The 25,748-nt window shown below is 38.8% G+C and overlaps 1 protein-coding gene across 2 annotated transcripts in view; it reads right to left on the reverse strand.

Moving 5' to 3' along the window:
* Positions 1-6: 6 nt before the first annotated feature.
* The window catches only part of cemip2 (cell migration inducing hyaluronidase 2), a 30,578-nt gene continuing 4,836 nt past the window's right edge, over positions 7-25,748 (reverse strand). For both annotated transcript variants that reach the window (XM_008336750.2, XM_008336751.2), the window contains exons 2-24: positions 24,120-24,471; positions 23,882-24,022; positions 23,172-23,739; positions 18,401-18,570; positions 17,772-17,963; positions 15,600-15,769; positions 14,020-14,232; positions 11,936-12,141; positions 10,821-10,890; positions 10,111-10,239; positions 9,011-9,099; positions 6,367-6,498; positions 6,102-6,137; positions 5,406-5,561; positions 2,975-3,152; positions 2,174-2,389; positions 1,883-2,094; positions 1,592-1,774; positions 1,266-1,485; positions 1,074-1,175; positions 834-979; positions 365-471; positions 7-276 (exon numbers count right to left, since the gene is read on the reverse strand). In XM_008336750.2, the coding sequence (XP_008334972.1) occupies positions 77-276; positions 365-471; positions 834-979; positions 1,074-1,175; positions 1,266-1,485; positions 1,592-1,774; positions 1,883-2,094; positions 2,174-2,389; positions 2,975-3,152; positions 5,406-5,561; positions 6,102-6,137; positions 6,367-6,498; positions 9,011-9,099; positions 10,111-10,239; positions 10,821-10,890; positions 11,936-12,141; positions 14,020-14,232; positions 15,600-15,769; positions 17,772-17,963; positions 18,401-18,570; positions 23,172-23,739; positions 23,882-24,022; positions 24,120-24,453 (4,170 nt within the window). In that variant the 5' untranslated portion in view covers positions 24,454-24,471 and the 3' untranslated portion in view covers positions 7-76. The remainder of the gene's footprint in view (positions 277-364; positions 472-833; positions 980-1,073; positions 1,176-1,265; positions 1,486-1,591; positions 1,775-1,882; positions 2,095-2,173; positions 2,390-2,974; positions 3,153-5,405; positions 5,562-6,101; positions 6,138-6,366; positions 6,499-9,010; positions 9,100-10,110; positions 10,240-10,820; positions 10,891-11,935; positions 12,142-14,019; positions 14,233-15,599; positions 15,770-17,771; positions 17,964-18,400; positions 18,571-23,171; positions 23,740-23,881; positions 24,023-24,119; positions 24,472-25,748) is intronic.

Genomic DNA, 25,748 nt, shown 5'->3' on the forward strand with positions numbered 1-25,748 from the left:
TTTGTGTGTGTGTGTGTGTGTGTGTGTGTGTGTAAGAGTGCTGCACGTGTAGGTAAGTCGTATCGTTCACATTGTGTCACTGAAGTCCCGTGGCCTTTCGGAGCAGATCCAAGTCTTTGCGTGTTTGAGTTGTGGGTGCGGTGCAGCCGTACGAATCCAAACCCAGGGATAAATAACGTTCCTGAGAACCCAGGAAGTCGTTGCCCTGTCCGGCCTGTAGAGAAACCCATGCAGGAGGTGACAAGCCACCCAGGAATCCCCACAGTGCCAGACTCTCTGTAGTGACAGGCAGCAGTGAGACTGAGTGAGAAAGGAAACATTTTTTCCCACCAAAAGAGTGAAGGGAATTCAACACGTGACTCACCTTTACTGTTCAGACTAGGAACTTTGGCCACTCCGAAGGAAACTAAATACGGAGCTACAACAGTAAAGTCGTCGGGCTGACCTCGAGTTGCCATGAGCACGATTGACCTGTTAAAGAAAGTGGTCTGTAAATAGAGCCATGCACTGCTGCAATAACAGTAATGATATGAGAAGAATAGGAATTAGAACACGTGGCCAAAACTGTTGTCCTACTTACTGCTGAACTCAGCTCAAAATATTGTTACCAGTGCTACGCAAGTATATGCTATTGCCTTTTAAATAATTGTGAAGGAGTAGCATAATCTAATAATTTTATCTCTGGATCACATTTATTCTTTAATCATAACATTTTGTTATCGCTGTGTGGGATGATAAGGACTTCTTAGTGGTCTGGGTAGTTTGACATTTGAACAAATACATACAAATCAACATTCAGAATGAACAATAATATCATTATTATTTTATATCACCTCTTTGGTATTCCAGTTTTAAGGTATTGTTGCATCTTGGTATCCACTTTGGAAAATGAGGTTCTCTTGGTAACTTTTCCAGAGCAAGCGTCCACTGAGACCAGGAAATAGCCAGGCTGAGAGAAGAACAAGGTCACCCCATTTACCTGGTGACAGGGAGACACAAACCATGGTTCACAGACTCATTATCATTCAGCTGAAAGAACAATGCGTTTGAAGCTGTTTTTCACCGTGGCTCACCGTGATGAAGGAGTTGTTATCTCCTCTCTGCTGCTCTTTGTTGCTAAGAGACTTGATTATAGTCTGGAGGTAGATGTTCCACGGCTCGCTGGAGAACACCAGCTGAGATGGAAGACACGATAGTGAGGAGGGATGTTCGTGTGTTTTTAAACTAGTATTTAAAAAATGAATTCTTCTTAGGAGATAACACACCTGTTTGGCACCACAGTCTTCACAGGGCTGAGTGTTGGCTGCTGGCATCGGCACTGCCGCCGACGGACCCTTGGAGTATTTGGGATACGCTTTAGCCGTGCAGTTACAGGTCTGTTTGGACGATGTGGTTGCGAGGATCTTTACTCTTTCGCAGCCTTTCACCGAACAGTAGCTGTGACCGTCACGGCCGTGACGAGCTCGGAGGTAGAGCCACAACAAGCTGCATGTTACATAGAGGAAAAAAGAAGGAAAAAGGTAATGACCCTTCAAATAAAGCCTGATATAAAAAAATAAGATTCACTGGATTTTAAAGTATTTATTCTCACCCAACTGACGGCTCAAAGAAGTACTTTCTATCCATGGGCTTCATCTGCAGCTCTTGCAACGATGACACAGTGCCATAATCTGTCAGATCAATAAAGGTGTTGCTCTGCCTGTCATTGATGTCGGACATGATCTGGAAGGTGGTTTCTGATGGGTAACAGAGTCCGACCAACACCCAGTGATCTCTGAGTGACAGGAGAGAAATAGTAAAACAAAGAAACAAGATTACCTTTTTTTGTTACATGAAGAAAGACAGAAAAAACAATGACAAACTTTACACTCAAACTACTCACTTGTCAAAGTTGATGAGGGAGAGAACGACCTCTCTGGGTGCAGGTCCACTCCAGTGCAGGGTGTAACTCTTGCTCATCATCAGAATGGGCTGGTACTGCTGAGACATCGCCCCCTGGCTGTTGATCCCTCTCAGTACCAGAGGAGCGTTAGGATATTCATCTCTGCTGATGGATAAACTGAGGCTTGGAGCTCCCTGTGTCTGGATGTACACCTGCAGGAGAACACCAATGTCAGACTGAGTACTGATTCAACACTGCAGTATCACAGAGAGGACCCTAATGGAGACTGACCTGAGAGTAGTGGCCGCTGCAGATCACTCCGTTCCACTGGGACTTGTGCACACAGTCAGGATGTTGGATCAGGTAGTTGTCTGCTCTGCCCACGTAGCTGTCAGTATAGCCTGTTACTGAACCGTCCACATCATGGAAGATGGAGTTCTTGTCACCGTCCAGATCGTTTTCTTCAAACCACTGCCCTGGGCGACCGAAAAAGGTCCGAAGACCCACCTGAGAAATCAAAGGCAAGGAGTCTTCTCACTGTTGCATCACACAACCCGCAGAAAACACATGTACCAAAGTAGGACACTCCACTATTTTCTCTACCGAAAAACATATTTAGTTAAAAAAAATATATTAGCTATAATTTCAACTAACTAGAGATTAGTCCTCATGAAAAAGTTTCTTAAAAAACATGTTGGTTATTTGTCGTATACGATGGTTTTCATTGTCAATTCTGTGTGGTATTTTTGTGCTTTTCTTTGATAAAGCTGGTATGGACAGAGACGGTTGTACTGATGGTTGTGCTGCAGTGCCTACATTAAGCACAGGAGGGAGTCAGTGATCTAGAATAGTTTTACCACTGTCTCCTTTCTGTCTGATGTTTTAAATAACTGCGTGGGGTTGTTTGTGGAAATAAATGTGTCACTCACGTCACTGAATAAATGAAGATATATATAACTAAAATAAGAACAATGTTATACATTGGGTTTTACCAAAAAATCCAAATGGCAAATATTAGTCACATAATTGAAAAAGAAAAAAGGTTAAGTAAAAAATAATTCAATGCAATGTAACACAGACTTCACTACTCACTGTGGAGTGGAAACTGATGTGAGATAAGTTATTTCTTGGGGTGAGCTGCCAGGTGTTCTTTAGGTTGAAGCCCACAGCACTGGTGTAACGCTCTGGTGAAGGAATGAATCCACGGAATGTGGTCTGTGTTAGCCGAACTGGACCATCGTAGATCTGGAAACCTCTTATAGGGAACGTCCTGCAGAAATGGAAAGTACTGCAGTACTGTCCTCAAGTAATTATGCAACAATTGTAATACGATACTTGTTAATGTGGTCCTTTTTATTACAGTATAAAAAACATGTCCACAGAAACACAAAATGTTGTTCAGTTGTTTACAACTGCAACAGTATGCACAACAACAAACACACTTCATGACCCACAGACCATAATAGAAGGTCGTACAGAGAGGCGCAGTCAGAGGATTACAGAGATCTGGACAATCTCTGCAGAAGAACTATTGATGACCATGAAAAAAAAGTTTCAACATATGTATATAAATATATATATTTCAGTTTTCAGACAAAGCTGTGAATGTGTTGCCATGGAGGTGCTTGGCAACAGCCCCATCTTCAGAAAAGGAAATGTGTCAAAACATGACTTGAAAACATTTCAAACGTTTCCCAATAATTGCCCACATTGCCCATCATGATAACAATTGGTATTTCACCATCTCTAATCAGTCCTGCAGTTGAACTCGGTCGCTCTGTAACTCACACACACGCACATATGCACACACAGGTGACGCTGCATTGTCTGGAGCATTCCTGGTTGCACCTGGCGTGATCCAGCCATAAATCTGACTCCAGCAGGAAGGCATTTGAGAAGAGTTTAAGGCAAGTGTGTTTTTTTGGCACCCACGCAGAGAGTATTAAGTTGGATAATGGAGCAGTATATGTTGTCAATCTCACTGCACCAGTCAACTTCTCACATACCACTAAAACAAGGCTAACAGTCCCAAACCCACCACAGTCTCTTACAGTCCTGTGGGGAAACACTGATGTTCGATTGTGACTGAGGTCTGGTTCTAACTATCATTTCACCTTTATTGTTATTGTACATACAGTATGCACACACATTAAACCCACAATTCAATTTGACCTTCGCTTTTGGCAGCGTCCCCTGTGGAGCAAAGCAAAGCTAGCAGAGTAACATCTAGCAGCCTGTGTTTTACTGTAGTATGAAGTCATCTATAAACAAATCTATAAACTTCATTATCCATCTGTACCTGATGGAGACACATTACTGCAGCATGTGTAGGTCTATTCATACACACACTGGTTCAGAAGAGCAGGAAAAGTCATAACCAATAAAGTAACAAGATTCAATGGGCTGTGGATATTGGTGTGTGTTTTTGGGATGGACTGTCAACCCTATTACTGCTGCATTACATATAATGGACTGATGTGGCAGAGAAACCATACATTTTTCTCACAATAAATGGAGTGCTATTCACCACAATCCATCATTAGCAGGAAGAGGTTTTAAAAAAGTATTTTAATTATAAAAAAGGCATTTTTGATTTGTGTGTGTGTGTGTTTGATTATGTGCTGATAAGTTTGACTGTGTGGTAATTGAGACAAGTCGGCGCTGGTGCGGTATCTATCATTACCGCGGTATTTACTGCTGCTGCGGTATGTAGCACCGCCACCACGACATCCCAAGTCTTTGGTTTTAACAGCCGTGCAGCTGTGGAGACTATGTATCATATATTAAATATTGTAAAACATAGCATTTATTCCCTGCTGTGGGAAGGTGGTAGGAGTGTAAGAAAATGTTTTTTTTAAATAAAATAAGTGTTTATTAACAATTAATGTGGAAATATTCATGGTGTTGGTTTATTATATTTTTATTTTATTTCTTCTCTAGTGATTACAGATGTAGATACCTCTGTTCCAATTTTAGTAACCTGATGTTAAGCATGTAAAAGTATTGTTTGTTTACTTTGCTGACAGTTTTTCCACATTTTAATTGTTTTTAAAAAAGCTATATATTGACATGCCTATAGTATCGCAATATAGCACAAGTATTGTATCATTGTCCCTGAATCGTGATAAGCATCGTATCACCAGATTCTTGTCAATATGTCCTTTATTTAAGGACTGAGATAAAAAAGAACAGAAGACAAAAAATATTACCTTGAAATACCCAGAAATAAAAAGAAAACGTTTACACCAAGAGAAACAACTGTAGAAAATTATGATGAAAGTCAGAACGAGAGTAAATGTAGGCAAAAAGACCTTGACAAAAAGGTCTTGAGTAATCATCATTGTTCCAGTGACGCAAGTGTGGCCATCATTCCTCCACTGAACTGCCTTCAATACCACACACAGGGAAGTAGTTTCAAACAGAACTTCCTTTCACGTGTTTTCCTACAGATTCTTCATTCATGAATCATTTTTATCCCCAAAATCAAGTCAAGCTAAATAAAATTCATTCTTTTCTCTTTTACCTGTTTCTCGGCAGCGTCCTCATCTTTGCATCAGCTCCTCCAGGTCCCCAGTATTTATTCTGTCCCCCATTGGTTCCTCTGTTTTGACTCTCGCCCACAAACAGCGACTGTGTCACTTCCTGGCTGGAGCCTTCATCCTTGGGGTAGCTGCCGTCGCTGGAAGGAGAAGAGGAGAAGGAATTCAAAATTTTTATTTTAATCATACCTAACCCTAACCATATGTGTAATCTTTCATCTAAAAGGGAAATGAAATGAAATATGTAATACTATTTACAAGAAAGACGTCCAGGAAATCACACAGGAAATGTAAAGCTAGTCATAAGATTAGTGTGAAATCTTCTAGATATGAATTCCAGGAACAATTTCTAAATTACTTCCTGCAACAATTAACCACTGCTTTTGCATTTCTCAGTTTAGCTAAGTGTAGTTTTGTGACGTCCGAAAACATCACTGTTGGACCAATAAAGTGTGATGGCTGTTAACAGATTTATTCAGATTTTTTGTAATTTTGTTGGTCACACAAATATCAGCTACAGCTCCCTCTTCTGTCTGCAGTTTGAACACAGCCTTTTATTGGGTCACTTTCAGACAAATTATTTACTCTTTACACTCTTACACAGTATTTAACTCAAACCTTTTTATTTTACATAATGACACAGCGCTGCTTCAATGTGAGTGATTTGAACATGTACACACCTGGCAAAGGATAGTCCCACTCCATTGTCTGCAAAGCTAGAGTAGAGAAACATGTGTTAGTGTCACCAAATGTGTTCATGAGCAAACCATGTAAACGCAAACAGAGCAGTGAGACGTGTTCACAGTGTTCACTCTCACCAACAATCAACAAACAGCGGATGATGTCATCAGAGGAAATGAAAGCGAATGTTGCTGTTTTACATCTCAGTCTCCATTATGCAAAAACATAATGCTCATTACATCACTGACTTAAAATTTGTCTCACCCAGAATTCTGAATGATGATGTCACCACCACGGATCCACGCGCCAAGGTCATTGTTCTTAAAGGAAATTAGTGTGTCGATGATAGCAGCCACTCGAGGTCGGCTGGGGTCAGCGTTCTGGTGTGGTCTGAACCTGAAGAACACATACAAATACATATATTACAAAGACAGGTTCATGCGACTTTTACCATGTTAAACATATATTTCTGCCAATACTATCCCAGTACTATAATGCCAACACTATAGAGCTACAAACACAAGACAAGACAAGTCTTCTGCAGGAATATACAGAGGTACCAGAGCATATAATCACAATGATATTACATCATGAATCTGTCCAAATATTATTTACGAGCAGATTAGATTCTAGCCTCACAGATTGTTGACTTCACTTCTCACTGCCGTCCACAACATGTTCACCCCTGTAGTATATTGCGTCATTGAACAAGAAAATAGGTTTATCCCCATCTGGGTCATAAATGTACTGAAAACATTTAGGGCCAACTTCCCATTTGATTAGGTAACGTGCAAAGTAAAGTATTCTTTAATAATAAAACACACACACACACACAAATAATAGAAAAATAGACCCTAAATATCTGCTGTTATAATGTTACTGTTTTCTTGTTTAAGTTCTGCTCAAAAACAATCATGGAGTTCAGTTTTACAAAGTAAAATACAATGCACTGTGTAGTTTACAACATTGCAGTACCAAAACTGTACAGCAGGGTGCCAGACTGCCAACACTTATGCAAATGTTGAAAATGTTTAAATAAAAAAATAACTCTAGATGAACCATGCCATGGTTGACCTGGGAGAGAATTACAGAAAGATATAAAACCAGGGTTATTCATCCACAGTTAACAGGGTAGAACTGACAAAGTCAGAAAACTCTAGAGAAATAAATAAGTTGTGTGTCAATGTGTCTAAGGATTTTCCCATAACTGCGAAGACACCTTAAATAATCTAGAGTTTAAAAAGTCTTCTACACTACACAGGGGTTTCCACTCGCACAGCCATCACATGCATGCAGTGAGTGAGTGAGCAATTTATTCAAAACCCACGTGTGTTATGTGTGAGGGTTGGGTCTTTTAATCTTATATCTGTATAGCTCTTTGTGCTACATTCATTGTATGTAAAATACTATATAAATAAGTTAAGTTAAAAAGCATTGCTACCACCAGTGTAAGTACATTCTTAAGTTTTGTGTTAGAAACAGCCATTTACTGCAGAGGTTGACCAACATCATCAACATAATCATCAGCAGCACTGCACCAGTAAATGGTCTGGGAAGCCTGGAATCCCATGCTGCTATGCTTGGAAATGAAGAAGTTTAAAACGTTTGCACACAACGAAGAGGAGGTGGAAAAGTAGAAAGAGAAGGAGGCGGAAAAAAGGAACCACAAATCCAACACCAGTGCTTGTCCCCCTTGTCCCCCCACATTAAAATGATGAGGTGTGAACTCCAGGAGTCCAAGATTTATATAATTAAAAAATACCTTAAACAAGTCACCTCAACTCTTTCTGTCAAAGTTATTTATTCATTATTTTGTTAAAACAAACTCTCAGAACTAAGTCTTCATTTTAAAATTCAAAATCCTCCTCCTCATACCTCTGCCCACACATCTGTACACATGGCCAGCACTCTCAGTGGACACATCAGATTTTTTCCATCTACTGGGAGACTGTGTTTGGGCAGAAAGAGAGCGAGAGCAAGAACGAGAGAGAGAGAGAGAGAGAGAGAGAGAGAGAGAGAGCAAGAGAGTGGAAACTCAATCTGTGAAGCCTTATTTTCTCTGTCAACACAGAGCTGAACAACTTCCACTAGAATGCAAAAAAAGTGAAAGGCCGTCTACTGTATCTCCCCCCATCAATGAACAGATACTGGTATATATGGAGGAAAAAAAGATGTAAAAACCTCAAACATGTATTAATCGTATCCTAAACAAACAAGTGAGTCAGCCACAAACCATAACATTTACCTAATGTAGCATTGAATGATAGAGATAAACTTTACTTTAGGATTTTTTTTTCCTTGTAACATTATCCTTCAACAACTTTTGAGAACTTTTTTTTTCTCAACTGAACAATAAATGGACCGGATCCTGCATATTTTTAGCCAGCCTTTTTCGTCAGCTAAAACTTTCATCATACCACCTTAATTTAAATACATATTAGGGATGTCAACTTTAATGCATGAATTAAATTAATTTGTAAAATTATTCTGAATGAAATAAGAGTGAAATATTATCACACAAAATAAGGAGGTGGAAAAGTTGGCATGTTCCTAGTAGGGGAAAAACGAATGGGAAAAACAGACATGAATTAAAAATCATGAAGACTGCAGAATGTGAAGTGGTGAGTAAATGTCAACATTCCTCACCTTAATGTAAAAAGCAAATGTCTCTAAAATGATGGGTGGAAATGGCTACAACGCGAGACCATGAGTCATCACCCACTGAGGGTCATCATTCATGACATCACATCATGCTCTGACACAGAATTTGAACTTTCTGCTCCTTGAGTACACAATCTTGTAGTGTAGTGTAGAATAGTGTAAACTGGACAACATCGTAATATTTTTTTAGTGACCAGGTCACAATGTTTACATGGTACGAATAATACTGTAAAAATGTCAAACACACCTGGCACTGTTGTCCAGACACAGATATTCCCTGGGGTCAGCAGCACTGGCGTTTGTTGTCTTCACTCCTTTATCAATGAACAGTCCAGCCTGAAGAGAAAAAAGAAGTTCTGTTAAAAAAAAACAATAAACTACTGTTTACATTAGTGATGAAATGATGCATCGTGAATCGGTTAAAATTGATCACAGCATTTCACATCTGTTGAAATAAAATTTGAATTGCGCATCAAGGCGTAAGGAGGAGACTGTGTTCTCAAAAAAAAATCTCAAAAAGACTGTTTTACCATGAGACACACTCTACAGTACAGTAGGTGGCGATATGCGGATACAAACAATGTGCACAATAGGGCAATGATAGATGCAGTGAGGATGGTGGCACAAGTGTGGGAGGAGTCACAAAGACTTGTTGGTGTTTTTTTATTTCGTGTGAGTGCCACCGCACGCTAAAGTATTCTATGGACAGTAACATACTCATTGCTGGACGTATGTGTCCATAGTTCGTCCTCCGTCAATGTGATGACATCATGAATTACTCGTCAACTCAACCTCAACTTTATTGTCATATGAATCAACATGACAAAAACCATTAGTTGTCAATGCTCTATGTTGCTTTATCACAGAATGTAAAATTATTTATAATAAAATCATCTGTATTAAACTGAACGGCACAGGACTGTGTGATAGTAGTCACACAGTCCTGTGCCGTAAAGTTTAATATACATACACATACTGTACATAGTCTGTGTGATCTGGGCACACAGACTATGTATGTGTATGGACACCCATGTTCACTGTTTTGTTCCATGGAATTATTAAGCTGCAGTTTTCTAAACCTCCACCTATAGGAGAGACTGGTGAAGTTTGACTGGACAAAGAACTCATAGTTCACCTGCCTGACTTTACGTTACACAACATACCACTATTGTGGAGCCAACCTCTGTGTATATGTGTGCATGTTCCCTCTTTTGAGCTTGTACCAAGAAAATAAGCAGAGAATTGTTTACAAGTTTCAACCTCTGCTCAAATAAACACGACCTTGAACATCCTGGGGAATAAAAACAGCAGAAATACATAGAGAACAAGCAGCAGTACCCCTGGTACCTTAAAGTTGGAGTGGACACGATTGTTGTAAAAAATCCCCAGTGGAGTGAGCTCTGCTTTGGTCTCTGCTTCAAGGCCGTGAGAGTCTCCAGTGGACGAGCTGTAAAACACAAACCATATGCCAGCGTCCTAGATGGAGAAGGAAAAGAACATGAATGATAAGTGAGAGTATAGAAGTGATAAACAAAGAAGACTCTCATCTACAGTCGCGAGAACTGCAGGAATTTCATTATCTGAGATGGAATTCCTTAATTCAGTAAACAGAACAGGGAAGGATGTCACGTGACAACCATGTTGGTCCAGTTCCCGTTCCATTTCATATGTATCCATTTAAGGTTATGCCTGTCAGTCTATGGAAGATAAAAAATACCCCCTACCAGTGAGTAGTTTCTTTAAAAGCTCTTCCATAAGAACATTATCTGTGCCTGAAATGAAAACAGGATGAGGGGTCTCCCTCCTCCGCTTCTATTTATTAGACTTCTAACTATGTTATTCCAGGATTCTTTGTACATAAAAGCTTGTTTATTCAAAATTTAATGTCAGATCAACATTTTAATGACACATAATCCACTAGTGGCTTCTTGGATTTTATGGACTACCTTCAACAATGAGAGGATTTCCCCTTTAGTGATTCATCTTCTCATTTATTACTGGTGAAAATATTAAATATAACCCAATGTTGTTTTCTTCAATTACTCCAGTGTTATTACCTGAGAACCAGCAGCAGCGTTGCTGATGAGATTGTTGTTGGGGTTGGTGATCCAGAATGTAGAGACTGCCCTAGAAAAAGAAGGGAACAAATGAGTAAAAAAAATAGGATTTTTTTTCTGCATTATAATGACCAAGGAAGTTCAATATGGTATTCCAGGAAGAAAAAAAACGATAATTAACCTTTCCAACAGAAAACTTTGTTGGACAGAGCTCTGCAAAGTCTCACAGAGAAACTGGTGGAAACAGACCTGACTGTTTTTCCCCTCACAGAGGAACCTTTATTTTTCTTACTCTGACATAGAAACATCCCTTCTAGAACGTAGCTTGTTATTCCACTGATAAAGTCATCCTGCCAATATCTCTCTGCAGTTCACTTCAAAAAACAACAGTATCTCTTAGACCGACATTGGCCTGCTGGCTTTCCTCAAAGTATGTTTGTAGTAATTCACCAGGTTTCCCACACTCACGCCACAGTCACTTATTCACTATAACTATCTCTATCTGTGGCATTTTACTCATACCGTATTTACAGGTATTTTCCTATTGGCAAGTGCCTTGATTCGTTGCTCACTCTTTATGTATGCTGTAAATGGAATCACTTCTTTTAATTCAAAGGAAGTTTATCCCTGTGTGAAATCCCCCTTTCTTTTAACTACATTCATCAGTTCATCAGTTGGTAGCTACAATTGCCTGATTCTCCAATCAGAATTCACATTATAGGTGCAATACTGTGTATATTTGTGGACACATTAAACAAAAAGAACTTTATCCGTAAGTAAAACAAAGTCCTTACTTTACATTTTATTTGAACACTCAAATAAAATGAAATTAAAATCATATTTATCAACTTTGTTGTTTTTTTTTGTATTATTTTTGAATTGAGTAGAGGGACGATTGGACAGTTCACAGGCTGGATACAGCCTATGGACCAGCAGCTGAGGATCACTGCCTTAGACCATGTGGCCTACAGTCCTTGCTGTGTAATATGTTGCAACTGTTTGAACAAGGATTTTTAAAAACTGTGTAGAAAGTCGTTTTGTCATCACTTTCCCTGTGTTCATGTTTCTAACCAGAGATTTATTGCAGCAAGTATAGCTCTCTGTTGGTCTCTTACTTGCACTCGGTACTGGGAGATGGAGTGTAGCCCTTGTAGACTTTGTCCTTGATGCTGGTGCACAATGTGTCATTGCGATCTGTGGGCAACTGAGTTCCAGGTCTCGTCATCAGGCCAAGGTTGTGAAAGAAAGTGTTGCGCTGTTCGATTCCGTCTTTAAGGAAAAAACAGTGACCTAAGGTGTCGTATCCTACAGTGTTCTTCACCTGGAACAAGGACAAAACACCATGAGACTCTCAGACTGGCCAGTTCTGAGCTGGAAAGAAAAAGGAACGTTTCAGTCCTAGCATTTGTACTGTTGTCACAGGATGGCCGCCTAATTACTTCTGGAAATATGCAAAAAAAACATTAGTCAAACAGAAATGCAGTGCAACCCATCGGCCAAATTCCTACCACTTTACAATATTTAAACTTCCTGACTGAAGGCTTACAAAGGTCCTTTTAAAACATACTGTACCTGCCTAAAGCTATGCAGAGAATAATAGTATGAAGCACAAAAGTATGAAGAGAATAGCAGGAGCAGACACAAACACAAGGAAAACTATCACTGTGTCAGAAAGGAAATAACCGATGCCAAACAAAAATAGTAACCTTTTCCGTCTTCTGTTTCAGTCAAGGACAGTAATTATTAAGTCTGTTACACCCAACAACGTACAAGGGAGGAAAACGACAGCCATACACAAAAACAAAAAATATACGGAAAACAATTATTTGTTTTAAAGAGACTGGGTGTAAGATCCTACTGAAGTAGGAAAAATTATAACAGAACAAGAGGGCAGAATAAAAAAAGTGAGGAGAGCGAGGCCATAACATCAATCTAGTATTCATTGGTCTAATTAAAGAAGACTGAAGAGTTCAAGATGTTTGTGTGGGTATTAACCGTTAGTGGAGTTTTATAATCATCACTGGCACTACACCAAACACTTGGCTCCAGTTGACCATTACAACATTCAAAGGAGAATTTTTAATTTGCGGCAGATCTAAACCAAGATCTGACCAGATATTCACAGCTTGATCAGACTGTGGTGTGGCTTGTTTACACACCCTGATCTTGGTTTCAACAACTGGATTAGATTCTCCCTGATGGCAAATATCAATCATGGTTGATGTTTATGACTTGAAGAAGACATGCTAACTGTAAGAAAAAAGCTTCACCAAGCAGTAAGATTCACTTAAGTTTGAATGTTTAGTTATAAATGTAACAACAGCTTTTGTTCTCACTTAAAATGAGACCAAAATCTTCTTCACACCCATTTAATTTAGATTTTTGGAAAGTGTGAATGTCTGTTCTATGGTTATTCAGTCAACTCAGAGAAATTAAAAGTAGCAACTTTAAAGTACTCTAGGCAGATGCAGCCATTCATTTGATTACAAAGAGGAGGCGCCAGGAGGCCATCAGTTGGTCACTACCACAAATATCTGTATTTGGACCGACCTACACAACACAACAGAAAGACTCCATCTGATCAGCACTCTTTTATAATGTGTTTTTCTGCCTAAATGTCAAAAAACAGGATGTTGGTCAATTATTTTTTGAGTGATGTGATATATATATTATATATTATATTATATATATATAATTATTTTAAGAAATGTGCAATTATATTAAACCTCCCACATCCCTAGTGTTTTGAGGAATAACTCCTGCAGATCACAATTGCGATACATATATACCATATTATCATAGAACAGTCTTTTACAAAATTAAAATGTTTCTTATCTTCAAACTCTCCTGAATGTAAATGGCATTGAATTATGGTAAGGAATGAAAACATAATTTCGTGAGTGAAATGAAAATCTATAAATTCCAGTAAATCCTGTGAATATCATTTTACACTTGACTCTGAGTTGCTCCTCATGGTTTGCCATTTGACAAGTATTGACTAATGTGGTTGAACTGCTGCAAATGAAATCTCATGTCATGTGAAATGTTCAAGATGTAAATAACTGAGTCAGAAAATGTCCAGCGTTCCTCTTTCTTTTACTGTGATTAATCGACTACTGACCTAATCTTCATTATTTATAGACAATTGGAATCGACGTTGAACTTGTTCCACACAGTCACACATGCAATCTGTACTAACCAGCAAACCGTTGGTGCCATGGATGGTGAGGCAGCGAGAGAAGGAGTGGTGAATGGAGAGTCCATCCACATACGTGGGCTGCACGTAGCCTCCCCTCTGGTCGACATCGCTGCACATGTGAAACTGTAGAGGGTAGCGTCCTTCCTGTGCTTGCTGACCCATGTTCTTTAACTCGACATAGGACAGATGCACTGATGAGAAGTTTCCAAAGACCTTTCAGTGTGGGGAGGGAGAGAGAGAGAGAGAGAGAGAGAGAAAGAGAGAGAGAGCAACAGCTTTAAATAATGCAAAAGTAATTGACAATGGTACACATGTGGAACACGCTATGTAACAAAAAGAAGTTGATCGTCTGGCCATTCTGGTCCAATTAGGTCAACAGCACGATTCTGTGTTTGTCAGGATCCCTGGAGACATGAGCATTTACTGTTGTCACCAAACAGACTCAGAACTACCCATTGTTCTCTTTGTGAGCATGTACTAAATGTTACCTTCAGTGGGTATGAACACATGCAAAACCAAAATTCTGCAAAGGATTGAGTGAAATCACAAATTGATATCAAAAGAAACATTAGAATATATTTTGAATATGCTGTACACTGCTCGGTAGGAGGCCTTTTTGTTGGTATGGCCTGAAAACCACAAGTCTGGTTCCTGTTAAGAGAGGATTGGCCAATCCCTTTGGTAACACACAGACAGAGAATAAGAGACAATCTCTCTTTTCTTTTACTGACACACAGATACTGTACATGCACAATACACAACTTACACTTACGTAACTAATATTTGGAGGTGTGCATACAGCAGATGTACATAAAAGAAGGACATTACTGCCAAATGGTTTATATCCATGTCCAGATGGGAGTACTTTGACTGGATTTTTAAGTGTTTGGTTAGTGTATGTGTGTTTGTGCATGTGTGTTCCTGAGATCAGTACACTTGGAATGGAAAAGTCTATCATTTTAGAAGCAGATTGTGCAATAAAAGTGTTTTTGCTGGAGACCACTCGTGAGGGTAAGAAAAAAAAAATTAGATGGAAGGGTGTATTTTATTTTGCACAAAGGAGACAAGTTACACACAGCATTAGGAATGTTACTATGTGTTCACATAAAATGGTAAAGGAGTCTTATCATCCATCATTGACCAAATTACAGTGTCTTCATTGCCTTAAGACCCATAAAGGTCAGGGTGGATTTGATGCTGCGGTTACTGTCATTGCAAAAGTGATAATCTGTCCTTGGTGATAACTCAGATTTATTGAGTGCACATAATTTACATCAACGCTGCAAAATGAAAACTTCACATTTATGTAGAGCCAAAAAAGTGGGAAAGATATGGACAGAATGTTAATCAAGGAAAAGTGGAATACTGAACATATCTCCACTGACCCTGGAATGGTGTGTAGAAGTAAATTTTACAATCTAATCTGGTTCCTGCAAAGTAGTGCAGACATCTATTCATTCATTATTTGTTGTTTTTCCTGTTTCCTGTTTGGAAACCATAAATTACTATATGAACAAAATGCCAGTCACATGAAATGCAGTTCTAAAATATCTCAATAATAAGCATGTGATACATCATACCTTGATGTGGCCACCAAAGGTGTCATGGTTGTAGAACTGGCAGAGGTTGTACCCATAACAAGAGCTTTCCATTTCTCCGTAGATCAGGATGTTCCTGGAGAGCAGAGCGACTTCAGCACGCATGTCCACTCCGTCTGTGATCTCTCCCACATGGTTATACTGGGGTTTCCCTGAGCAGCAAACACACGTGTCAAAAACAGGCATTATCTGTTTTTGTGTTCAGTCAATTTCAGCCAAGCAACAATAGGTTGACAGTTTTGAGCCAATGTAATAGCAACAGATTCAAATCCAGTATCAGAGTAAGAGAATAACTGAGTATTCTGAAGTGTTCTGAAATTAAAAATCTGCACAAAACAAAATGTTAATCCTAAATTTGTGTGATAAACAAAAGTAAGTACTGAGCATGTTTTTTAACTTTTTATACATATCCGCCATTTGGAAATCCCAGAATATGCACAGCTACACCCAAACTATACACAGCTACCTACACCCAAAAACCAAATAAATAATATTGGAAAAAGAACTCAGAAAACACAAACCTCTGCCAGGGTTTCTGTTCTGAGTTAATACACTCCCTACATGTCACGCTTAATGATGTTTGAAAAGAAAAGTCATGATTTTAGATATGGTTAAGCACCAAAATCATATTAATCCTGACATTTTTTACCATATCAATCTTTTGCTCTTAGGGAGACACCGCTCAGACAGAAGAAGATAAATGTCAAAAAATAACCTGTCTCAGCTCAGATAAAAACAGACCCTTAAGGCAACATCACAAAACAAAAATATTAAGCCATTAATGATGAGGAAAAGCTTCTGTACCAACAGGGAGCAAATAATGATAACACACAGCTGTACTTCAGCTGCTCTGCCCTTCCTCGGGGCAGCAACACAAAAACTAGGCACAATGTCAAAAACCAACACACCCCTCTCTCCAGGAAGGGAGTCGGTGATTTGCTGACGACAGAGGAATGAGATCAGGAAATGTGTCTGAGAGAGATGAAGCAAACACGAGCAAATAGTTCAAAAACTGAACTCAAAGCCCAGAAGATGAAGTGTTACAGTGTCTAACTGCAGAAATGCAGTTGAAAACACTGGAATTTTGTTCTACTTCTTTAAATTGTGCTCACAGAGAAATTTGATAATTTTATTAAATGCTATAATTATTTCACCCTTTATATGTTTATAGAAATGTTTACCTTACATTTTCACCCACCTCAAGCAATGCAAATAATATGTAGCTATTTTTGATTAATGTGTTCTAGTCATAGCCTTAATTTTTATTTGGGTTTTACGATCATTTCTCTGTTCTGTGATTATTTTTGGATGGACATAAGTTTCCTCTGCTACTATTTTAAGTTTTTGGGCTCATTTCCAGCTACCTTTTAAATACTTTGTTGTATCTGTTTTGAGCACTTTTAGGTAATCTCTAGTTATTTATATTAACTTATTAGGTAAGGTTAGCTAATAAGGAGAGCTCTTGTAAACAGAACCACCCCAGTTACACAATTGTCAGCAGCTAAGCCTGCACAAAGACAGAGATGGCAAAACAACTTTGGTTTTCTGATGGTCCACTGACCAGAAATCCAGTGGAATTTCTTTTGTTTTTCTATATTTCAATTGTTGTGATGACCAGTTGGACTATGACAGAAACCTCCACTGTGTGTTAGTGTGTTTTCATTTTTTTGAATGTAGAGGGTGATACCAAGAATTTTGGAGAGCATGGAAGAATTCATAGTTTGTTGCATATTATTGCAAATTAAAATAAATAAATCAATGCATGAACATAGTGAGAGGCCAGAAATGTTTTGTGGTCATTCGGTATCTGTGCCGGGATTCTGTGGTGGGTCGCCACATCCGAGATAATTATTGGGAACACAGGGACTTAAAGATGGGGAACTGGATTCAAATTATTTCATTTTCAAGGCATTTTTATCTTGTTAATCTGACAGCAACAAAATCATTTATTATCCTTTGAAGAACACCATAGGCTTTAAAAATACATCTCTGCTGCAATTTATCCTGTTACACAAATACAGAAACTGTGCAGCTCAAAATGGAAACATGCAGCAAGCCTCAGGTCAGGTTACAGGCTAAATCCATGCAACACAGGACAGAAAATACACAGTTCTACACCACCAAGACAAAAATAGCAAACCTCCCCTCACTTACCTTGTATCTTGACCTGCCTGCTGGTGCACTGACGACAAGGCAGCAGCGTGAACTCTTCAGCCTGGTGCATGGAATAGTCTGTACTAGCAACTACAATAAGATCGCCTGGTTTCCAGGTCTGCTGGACTTCATCCTGCAGGTTTAACACCACCTGGTCCACAGCGTCCACCTGGAAGCCGGAAATAGCAAAACCTGCAGAGACACACAAGAGAAATCCAGAAAATACCACCCTAATATAAAAAATGATTACAACATCTTGTCTTAGTAGGTCATTTATTTCCACTGAAGGGTGACTCAGCTCTTGGCTTGTGAAATAGTTCAATAAACTAAGTTGTGAAGAACTTCACTAAATGTGAAGAAGAAAAAAATGGCATTTCCATCTGTTCAAGACCTGGTATTGTTATAACTTCTTGGCCATAAAAGTAGAGACACCTTCAAAGACAAAGGAATGTCTTTTAAGTTTATATGATTGATCTGTAATGCCCTTGGCTGACATATTAACCTTATTCCTGACCTTTGTAGCCAATAGTCTTTATTAATTATTGGTCCACATTATTGACTCAGCTTGTCAATATGTAACACCACTGTAGAAACTGTTAAAAACTCATTTAAAAAAAACAAATTCTCACCGTTCTTCCATTCACTGTAGGCTGTCACTGAGAAGCCAACTCCGTCCACAGTGGTGAAGTTGCGTCTTACCAGAGCTCTTCCTCCTGTGTCGTGATTTTCATGCTCTCGGACATCCTCCGTGCACGAAGTATTACCACCACCGACGACGGAAACCAATGCCCAGGCCTGCCTAAAAAAGCCAGAAAGATACAGGGAAAGGTAGAGAAGGTGAACACAGAAAAGTTAGGGGAGAATGTTTTCTACAGACTTCCATTAAGCTTACACAAAAAATGATGTTGTTGTTCGTCAGATACGAAATATACGAATATACGAACATATTATCTGCCTCTCATCAAAATGAGCAATTTAGAGTACCAAGTACAACTGGGCTGGATTGATCCTGTAAAATCCTGGTATCTTGAAAAAATATTTTACACCAAAATCTGATCTATTAGTTGTAATAACAATTACCAAATCCATTAAGCCCAAATAACTTCTGGGTTTCGTATCATAACTGTAAGAGCAGGTACTAAAGATTTAAATGCATTTGTTGATACAAATGTACACAGCCAGTCCCAGACTCCAGCCAGCTCCAATGACCTAATCTCTGCATCACGTAGGAGTGAGCTCATATGAGAACACAATAGGAAAAACACCAGAGAAACTTAAGTCAGTGAACTGGCGAGCGTTCTGCTACTACATGTCCAACAGTATGTTTATTGAAATCATACCATCAGCCTCTAGAACCCTGAGATTTTGTACAAAGCAAAGGAGTAAAAATGTGAAATGTCAACATTAGGTAAGAGTTAGAAACAGATCCTGAAAGAGATTGGGAGAGGGATAGGATATTTTAAGCTCTATTTGCTTCTGTGAAACAAAAAATAACATGAAATAACAACCCATGGACAGTATCATTTGTGTATTGCAGAAATGACAACTGAATGGATGATGGAATCTTTGGTTAAACATTGTAATTAATTCAAGCAGTTAAACAGTTAATTTTGTCAACCCTGGTTTAGACTTTTCAAACTTTTCAATCCCTGAGTCTTGTGCTTTTGAAAAATCAACACATGTGAAATTAAAGCTTACACTGACTGTGGTGTGAGGATAAAAACATGAACAAAAACACTCCCTTTCTGTAGACACCACTGGTGTGATGCCATAAGATGAGCCTGATGCAGCACAATAGTTTAAGGAGGTGCAGGCACATGAATGTCAGACACAATTTTATGCAATAGTGGAAAGACGCAGAACAGATTAAATGAAATGCAGGCTATAAAAGTTATGGTAAAATTAAATGAGGGCAGCATGTTTTTAAAAAGGATGTTCATGAAGTTCTCAGGTAGGAGACAAAGAGGAAGCCCAAAGAGGATATACAGTATATGGATGCAATGAGGGAGGACATGCAGATAGTTGGAGGCAGAGCTGAGGATGCAGAGAACAGGACAATATGGAAATCAATGATTTGCTGTGGCAACCCCTGAAAAAGGGACAAAGCTGAAAGAAAAAGAAGAAGAAAAAGTGAAGTTCTCAGGAAATTGGGTGTACCTGCTATGTCCAAATACTCAACTTCACATTTTTCTCCACATCCTCCCTTCTTACATCACTGCCTACTATCTTATGAAGTAGGAATGCAAGGGAAAATAATTTAAGTGAGAATGCAGCAACTAAGTAAGAGGCTAAAAGCGTGTTGCACCTGAGGGTGTGGACAGCAAATGGGTCTGGGTGGGAATTTGACAGCGAATGACCTAAAGCAAGGTCTTTCACAGCACGTTACAGATGTAAACATTTCAAATGTCAAGTTCTCAGCTTCTGAAAAATGACATTTTCTTTAAAATTGTATAGAAAGAAAACATGTACATGTATACCACTTTCTGAACATTTTAGACTATTGTTTTACCTATGACCTGACCTTTACTCTATCATCTGAATCTTACCCATAATCAACATGACCCTCTGTCACAGACTGATCATTCAGAAGACTATATTTAAAACTATGAAATCTTGGGTTAGCAGCTATGCATTCTGGGGGAAGTAAGTATTGCAGAACATTTGTTTTCAATAGACAATGCTTTAGTGAATCTCATGCATGTCTGCACATGTCTGAATGCTTAATTTTTCGCAATGGGCAAGATAACATTTTGACACAGTAATCAATTAACATTGTCAATTATTTTACGCACATTTACACAGTTATTAATATTGTAATGATTATAGAGCCACATACAGAAAAAAACATGAATCACAGGAGAGTGGTATTAACCAGTGTCATCGTGTATATCAATCAATCTGGGATGGTTCTAAAACTACTGCAGATGAACCACTGTGTTCGCAGTAATGTAGCATATGTTGTTGTGATGGATATGTTGAAATGTTAGGACTGTGGATCAGACAGAAAAACTGTCCAGGACAGGAAAAGGAGACTGGATTAAATGTATTTGCAAAAACAAAAATACAACTGTGAATGTTAACTTTTCAGCAGCCTGATATTAAATGCCAGGATAATTTACTGCTGATCATATCCAAAATTCAGATACTTTTATTGTCCATAAAAATGAAATATCTGATATATCTGCAGAGTAAAGGACAAATTGTCAAAAGTTACTGGAATCCATCTAAAGATGCCCTCTCATCTTTAATTTCCACTACATTGTATGACTTTCTATGACCGTTTTTGTTAAGAAAGGAAATCAAAGAAAGCCTCTTCTGTGTCCCCAGGGTCTACTTTACAGACTGGACAATAAGTTTATGGAGCAGAGTCAAAGTGGCTCCATTATTTAGAGACAGTGAAAGGAAATGCGACAGCGAAAGTGTGATTTGTTTTTTCCTTTTACCGCACCCTTGAGTCCATGGTCATCAGCATTTTTAAAAACCCTCATTGTCTTAGTGGAAAAGTACAAATGGGACAAGGCCAAAGGTGTATTCACTACAGGACAGTATGAACTTCTGTCTGAGAAGCAAAGATTAAAGACAGAGGGTCAACAGGTGCAAGAGCAGGAGCCAAGGCATTTATATGTTTGTTCCTGAAAGGATGTTGACGCAACTAAAACCAACCCTTATGAACGTTTGGGCAATTTCAACCTCGCAATTGTTAGTCACTGTTTATTTTACATTTTTCCATGCCAAATGATTTTTTCAAACAACCCTTCTTATTTAGCATAAAACAGCACTCAACAATCAAAATCTTTCTGTTCTCATCCACACAGTAAAGTGATTGGTGTGCACATACACATACACTCATACATCCACACATGTCGATGTTTTTTTGGCTCATTTATATTCACTTTGAATGGTTGTGTTTGTGGACCTATGTGCAGACTTGGCTGAAACCTCCTGAGAGGAAATGTGACATTAAAGACTTTAGCATAGGTTTTTAAATACACTAAAGACCCAACCTGACTGAGATACACAGTAAAGAGGATATAATATTCCATTAATATGTAATATATATACAAAATATAATATTCCATTGTCTTGATTTCATGGTCAAAGCATAAAGCATAAGCACAAAACCTCTTAGGAATCTGGTCCAAATGTTCAATATTTGTCCTTTCAGGGCACAGGAAAGAAAAAAAGAAAGAAAAAGAAATCTTCCAATCGTCACAGCTTGCAAAAACCTTGGTAACCCTCTGACCATAACCCCATTATCTGGAATGTTCTTCCTGTTCTGGTAGAGCATGACATGGCAAAAACATGCGGAAACAAAAGAAGGGTACAAATGGAAACGACTTTAAATAGCCCTAAGAACAAATCTGGTTGCATGAAACTTAATGTTTTTTCAAGCATGACTGGCAGATAACCAGAATGAAATGATGATATTGTTTATCCCAGTACTTAAAAGGTGAGAGGTCCCTAGGCCTCCACTTATGTGGTTCAACAATAACACATTAACATGCTCCATCTGCCCAAGGGGAGAATAAACAAAACGTTATTGTCCCTGAAACAATAACGCTACAGAGCAACAATATAAACTCTTCAAGAGCTGGCATGTTGTGCTACATCGCTGAGCCAAGAAGTCACCGTCACCACAGAAGCATTAACAGCAATCCACATGTACAATTGACTTTGTGTGTTCAAAAATGCTGCGTAAGAAAATACGTTGCTCTTTATAGAATCAGTCTACAAATACTTTGGAGTAAACTTAAGTAACAAAGGTTCAAAAGTAACACCAGACTCCAGACAACAATTTCCTGAGGAAGGGATAATATTTGTGATCAAGAGGACCAAAATGACAGTAGACATAATGTTTTATAACGCATTTTCCTCTAAAGAAGACTGGGAAAAAATTGTATTATATTAACCGTATTATAGTGAACTAATATAGTAAAAATCTATCTATTTCATACATAGAGTCTCTGAGTTGAGTTAACTACTGCAGACTGTCTCTATCATTTTTTGTCTTTTCTAATGCACATAATGTCATGTAATCAACACTGCTTTTAATACTCATTCTAATCTCATTAGGGACAACATTTAAAATGTTTTGAACATGTTGTGACTGGTGTTACTTCAACATCAGAAATATGAAGCTCTGATTTCTGAACTGTTTCATTTGCACTGGTTTGACTACTAAACTTTTTAAGCCTAAAGACATAATATGCCAAACACGTCAAATTCGTCATTATTTAATAATAATAATAATATAGGCGCCTTTCTGTCACCCAAGGACACATTTAAGCGTTTATATTAAGATATTTTTGGGAACAATAAAAAAACAAATATGCTCGTGATATTCTAATTTCTAAGAAAATGTTCGTTTTCTATCAAAATATTTGCACATTATTCACTTACCTGTATTTGAGATCATGAACAAAGCTACTGCCTAGCTTCTCCTCAATGGCCATTTTGGTTTCATCCAACAAATTCTTAGCAGCTGAGTCTCCAACAGCTAGAGTAACAATGCGGCCATGTGGTAGTGACCGCAAAAGCTGTGTCAGTTGACGACTGTCGTTGCGGGAATCATGTGTGTCGTAGCGCTCAGAGAGTAGAACAGCAGCCGTGTCTTGGTCGACCACGCGCAAGTTGATGCCTCGGCTGAAGTTCCGTTGGAAGACATATCCTCCTGATGCCAGCCCAGTGGCAGGGATGATTCGGGGCAGCAGAGACCAGGAAACCCTCTCTGTGCCATGTAGCTCCAGGGTTCCACCGCTCTGAACCCCAATGAACTTGCGACCCAATCCAGGGACCCCCGGGACTGCTTTGTCATCAGATCTGCCCACAAGGGCTATGGTGGCGTGTGAACGGTATCGACATTTTGGAGCACCGATGTGAAGGGCTCCACCTTCCTCTATGATTATATGGTGTGTTCTCAAGGTTATGTTTTTTGAACCGTCAGCAGTGTCAGCAAAAACGACCTTACCTGTGAAAATATGGGAAAAAAACAAAACAAATATAATTTCTTGCCATAAGGCTCATTGAGAGTTCATAAAAAATCAAGTTTGGTCTCACAAAAAAACTCCTACAAATAAAGTCAACAAATAAGAGGATTTTGATAGTCTCACCTCCTGACTGAATGGTTATTGAAAGAAAAGTAGCAGAAGACTCCAATCTAAACAAATGTCCCCGCCTGACAAAAACAGCCTTCTCTGGTAGATGGCCTGGATTCCAGCTGCTGAGAGATGGATCATGGTCTGGACAGTTTTCTGTGAATGGGAATGGGTTGTGAATGGGTTGTTCGCATTGGACATAGTTTAAGGATAAAAGGGCATGAGTTGTAGAAACAATGGAAACATTACAAACCATCTAAGATCTCGCCACTTGTGAGAGACAGAACGAGAATGAGAGTGAAGAAAAGTGCACCCACTGACACACCAAAGCAAATTAGTGTGTTTTTTCTCAGCTGAAGACTCTGAGCCCGCTCCCTGCGATGTTTCTCCTCTGACAAGTTCAAACTGGCTACTCGCTCCGGTGGAGGGCCAGGAGGTTTTAGAGGTGGAGGTGGTGGAGCTTTGGTGGGTGGTGGTAAGCGAACGGGGGCCACTCGCCCAGGGACGTAGTTTGGTGACCTTTGGATGTTGCCATTGGGAGGAGCAACAAAGACAGGGAAGTGACCGGGGCCATCACTCGTCGGCATGGTATAGGTGTGTGCTACCTAACAGAAGAAGAGAAGGATACATTTAGGAAGATTCCACAACTGTCCTGACTGCAGTTTGGTTTTAGTAAATACACACTTTGTTTTGATCTAAACAATAGCTCAATGCTCACTTCAAGACTATTACAGCCAATCCTGGTCCAGTTTTTTTATGTAGACCACACCCACTTAAATATTACTATTACAGTACATTGCCTTTTTTTACAATGCATGAGTAAGAATTGCTGTAGAAGCTTATCAGTTTATGAGCAGAGTTTTTTGTGCAGGTTAAGGAAATCATACTGTGATGGTCTTAACTTAGGACAGGCCAAACACACAAACTTTTAATTGTAAACATCTTTAACTTTATCTTTTTTCTAGCTTTGAAATACAACGTTACCAATTTGTCACTTCAAGTCACAGAGCGTTGGGTCTATGAACTTATTCTCTTTTCTGTTCAGATGTGACTGAAAAATGTGGTGGCGTAAGAATATAGTTGGCTTTTGTCAATAAACAGGTCAAGTGTTGCTGTTACAATAAATGTTACAATACCATCAGTACCTGGCCATTATTAGGTAGTATTTTTGCTTGAAGCAATCATGGTTTATAAAAAGAAAAATTAGAAAAACAAATTCCACAAAAGATACAAAGAGATACAAAAAACATAGACTAAGACTTTCTTATTAAATTCAAATATCTTTAATCTTTTACATTCAGTGTCAAACAATTCAACTGTCTTTGACTTTGACTTTTCTTTCTCCCAAAAAAAAAACATTTTGTTACCATATACTTCAGTTCAAACTGAGTGCCAAGCCCATAAAATGCCTCTTCAGTTTTCTGTACAACTGCAGTTATGCAATCTTAATTTACAAAATACAGGGTTCTAAAGAGAGACTTCTGGCTTACTATGTCAAGGAGGAGGAAGAAGACTCTTAAATAAGAGTAAAAGCAGCAGGAGCGGAAGAAAAGGGATGTGCAGCTCCTGGGGAAACAAGCCAAAAGCTACCAACCATCCCACTCAAAGACCTCCAGGTGAAGGTCCTGTGAAGAGGTCAGTAAATCTTCTCCTCTAATACTGTTTATCGCAAGGGTCATTACAGCACATACAAAGTGTCTAACAATGTCTGCTGTTATAAGTAAGGTTGTGAATAATGGGTCATAACATTCCTCTGACTTGGTTAGCACATGTTAGACAGATGGCACCAATTAGAGTGGGGAAGAAAAAGTGCTCCAGCTCCAGCCTTTATTTCACACAGACTCCCGAAAATTGGTGGAAATATCACTGAACCCCCAGGACA

This window comes from Cynoglossus semilaevis, chromosome Z (genome assembly GCF_000523025.1).
Source record: "Cynoglossus semilaevis isolate Cse_v1.0 chromosome Z, Cse_v1.0, whole genome shotgun sequence".
In the NCBI taxonomy this organism is placed as follows: Eukaryota; Metazoa; Chordata; class Actinopteri; order Pleuronectiformes; family Cynoglossidae; genus Cynoglossus; species Cynoglossus semilaevis.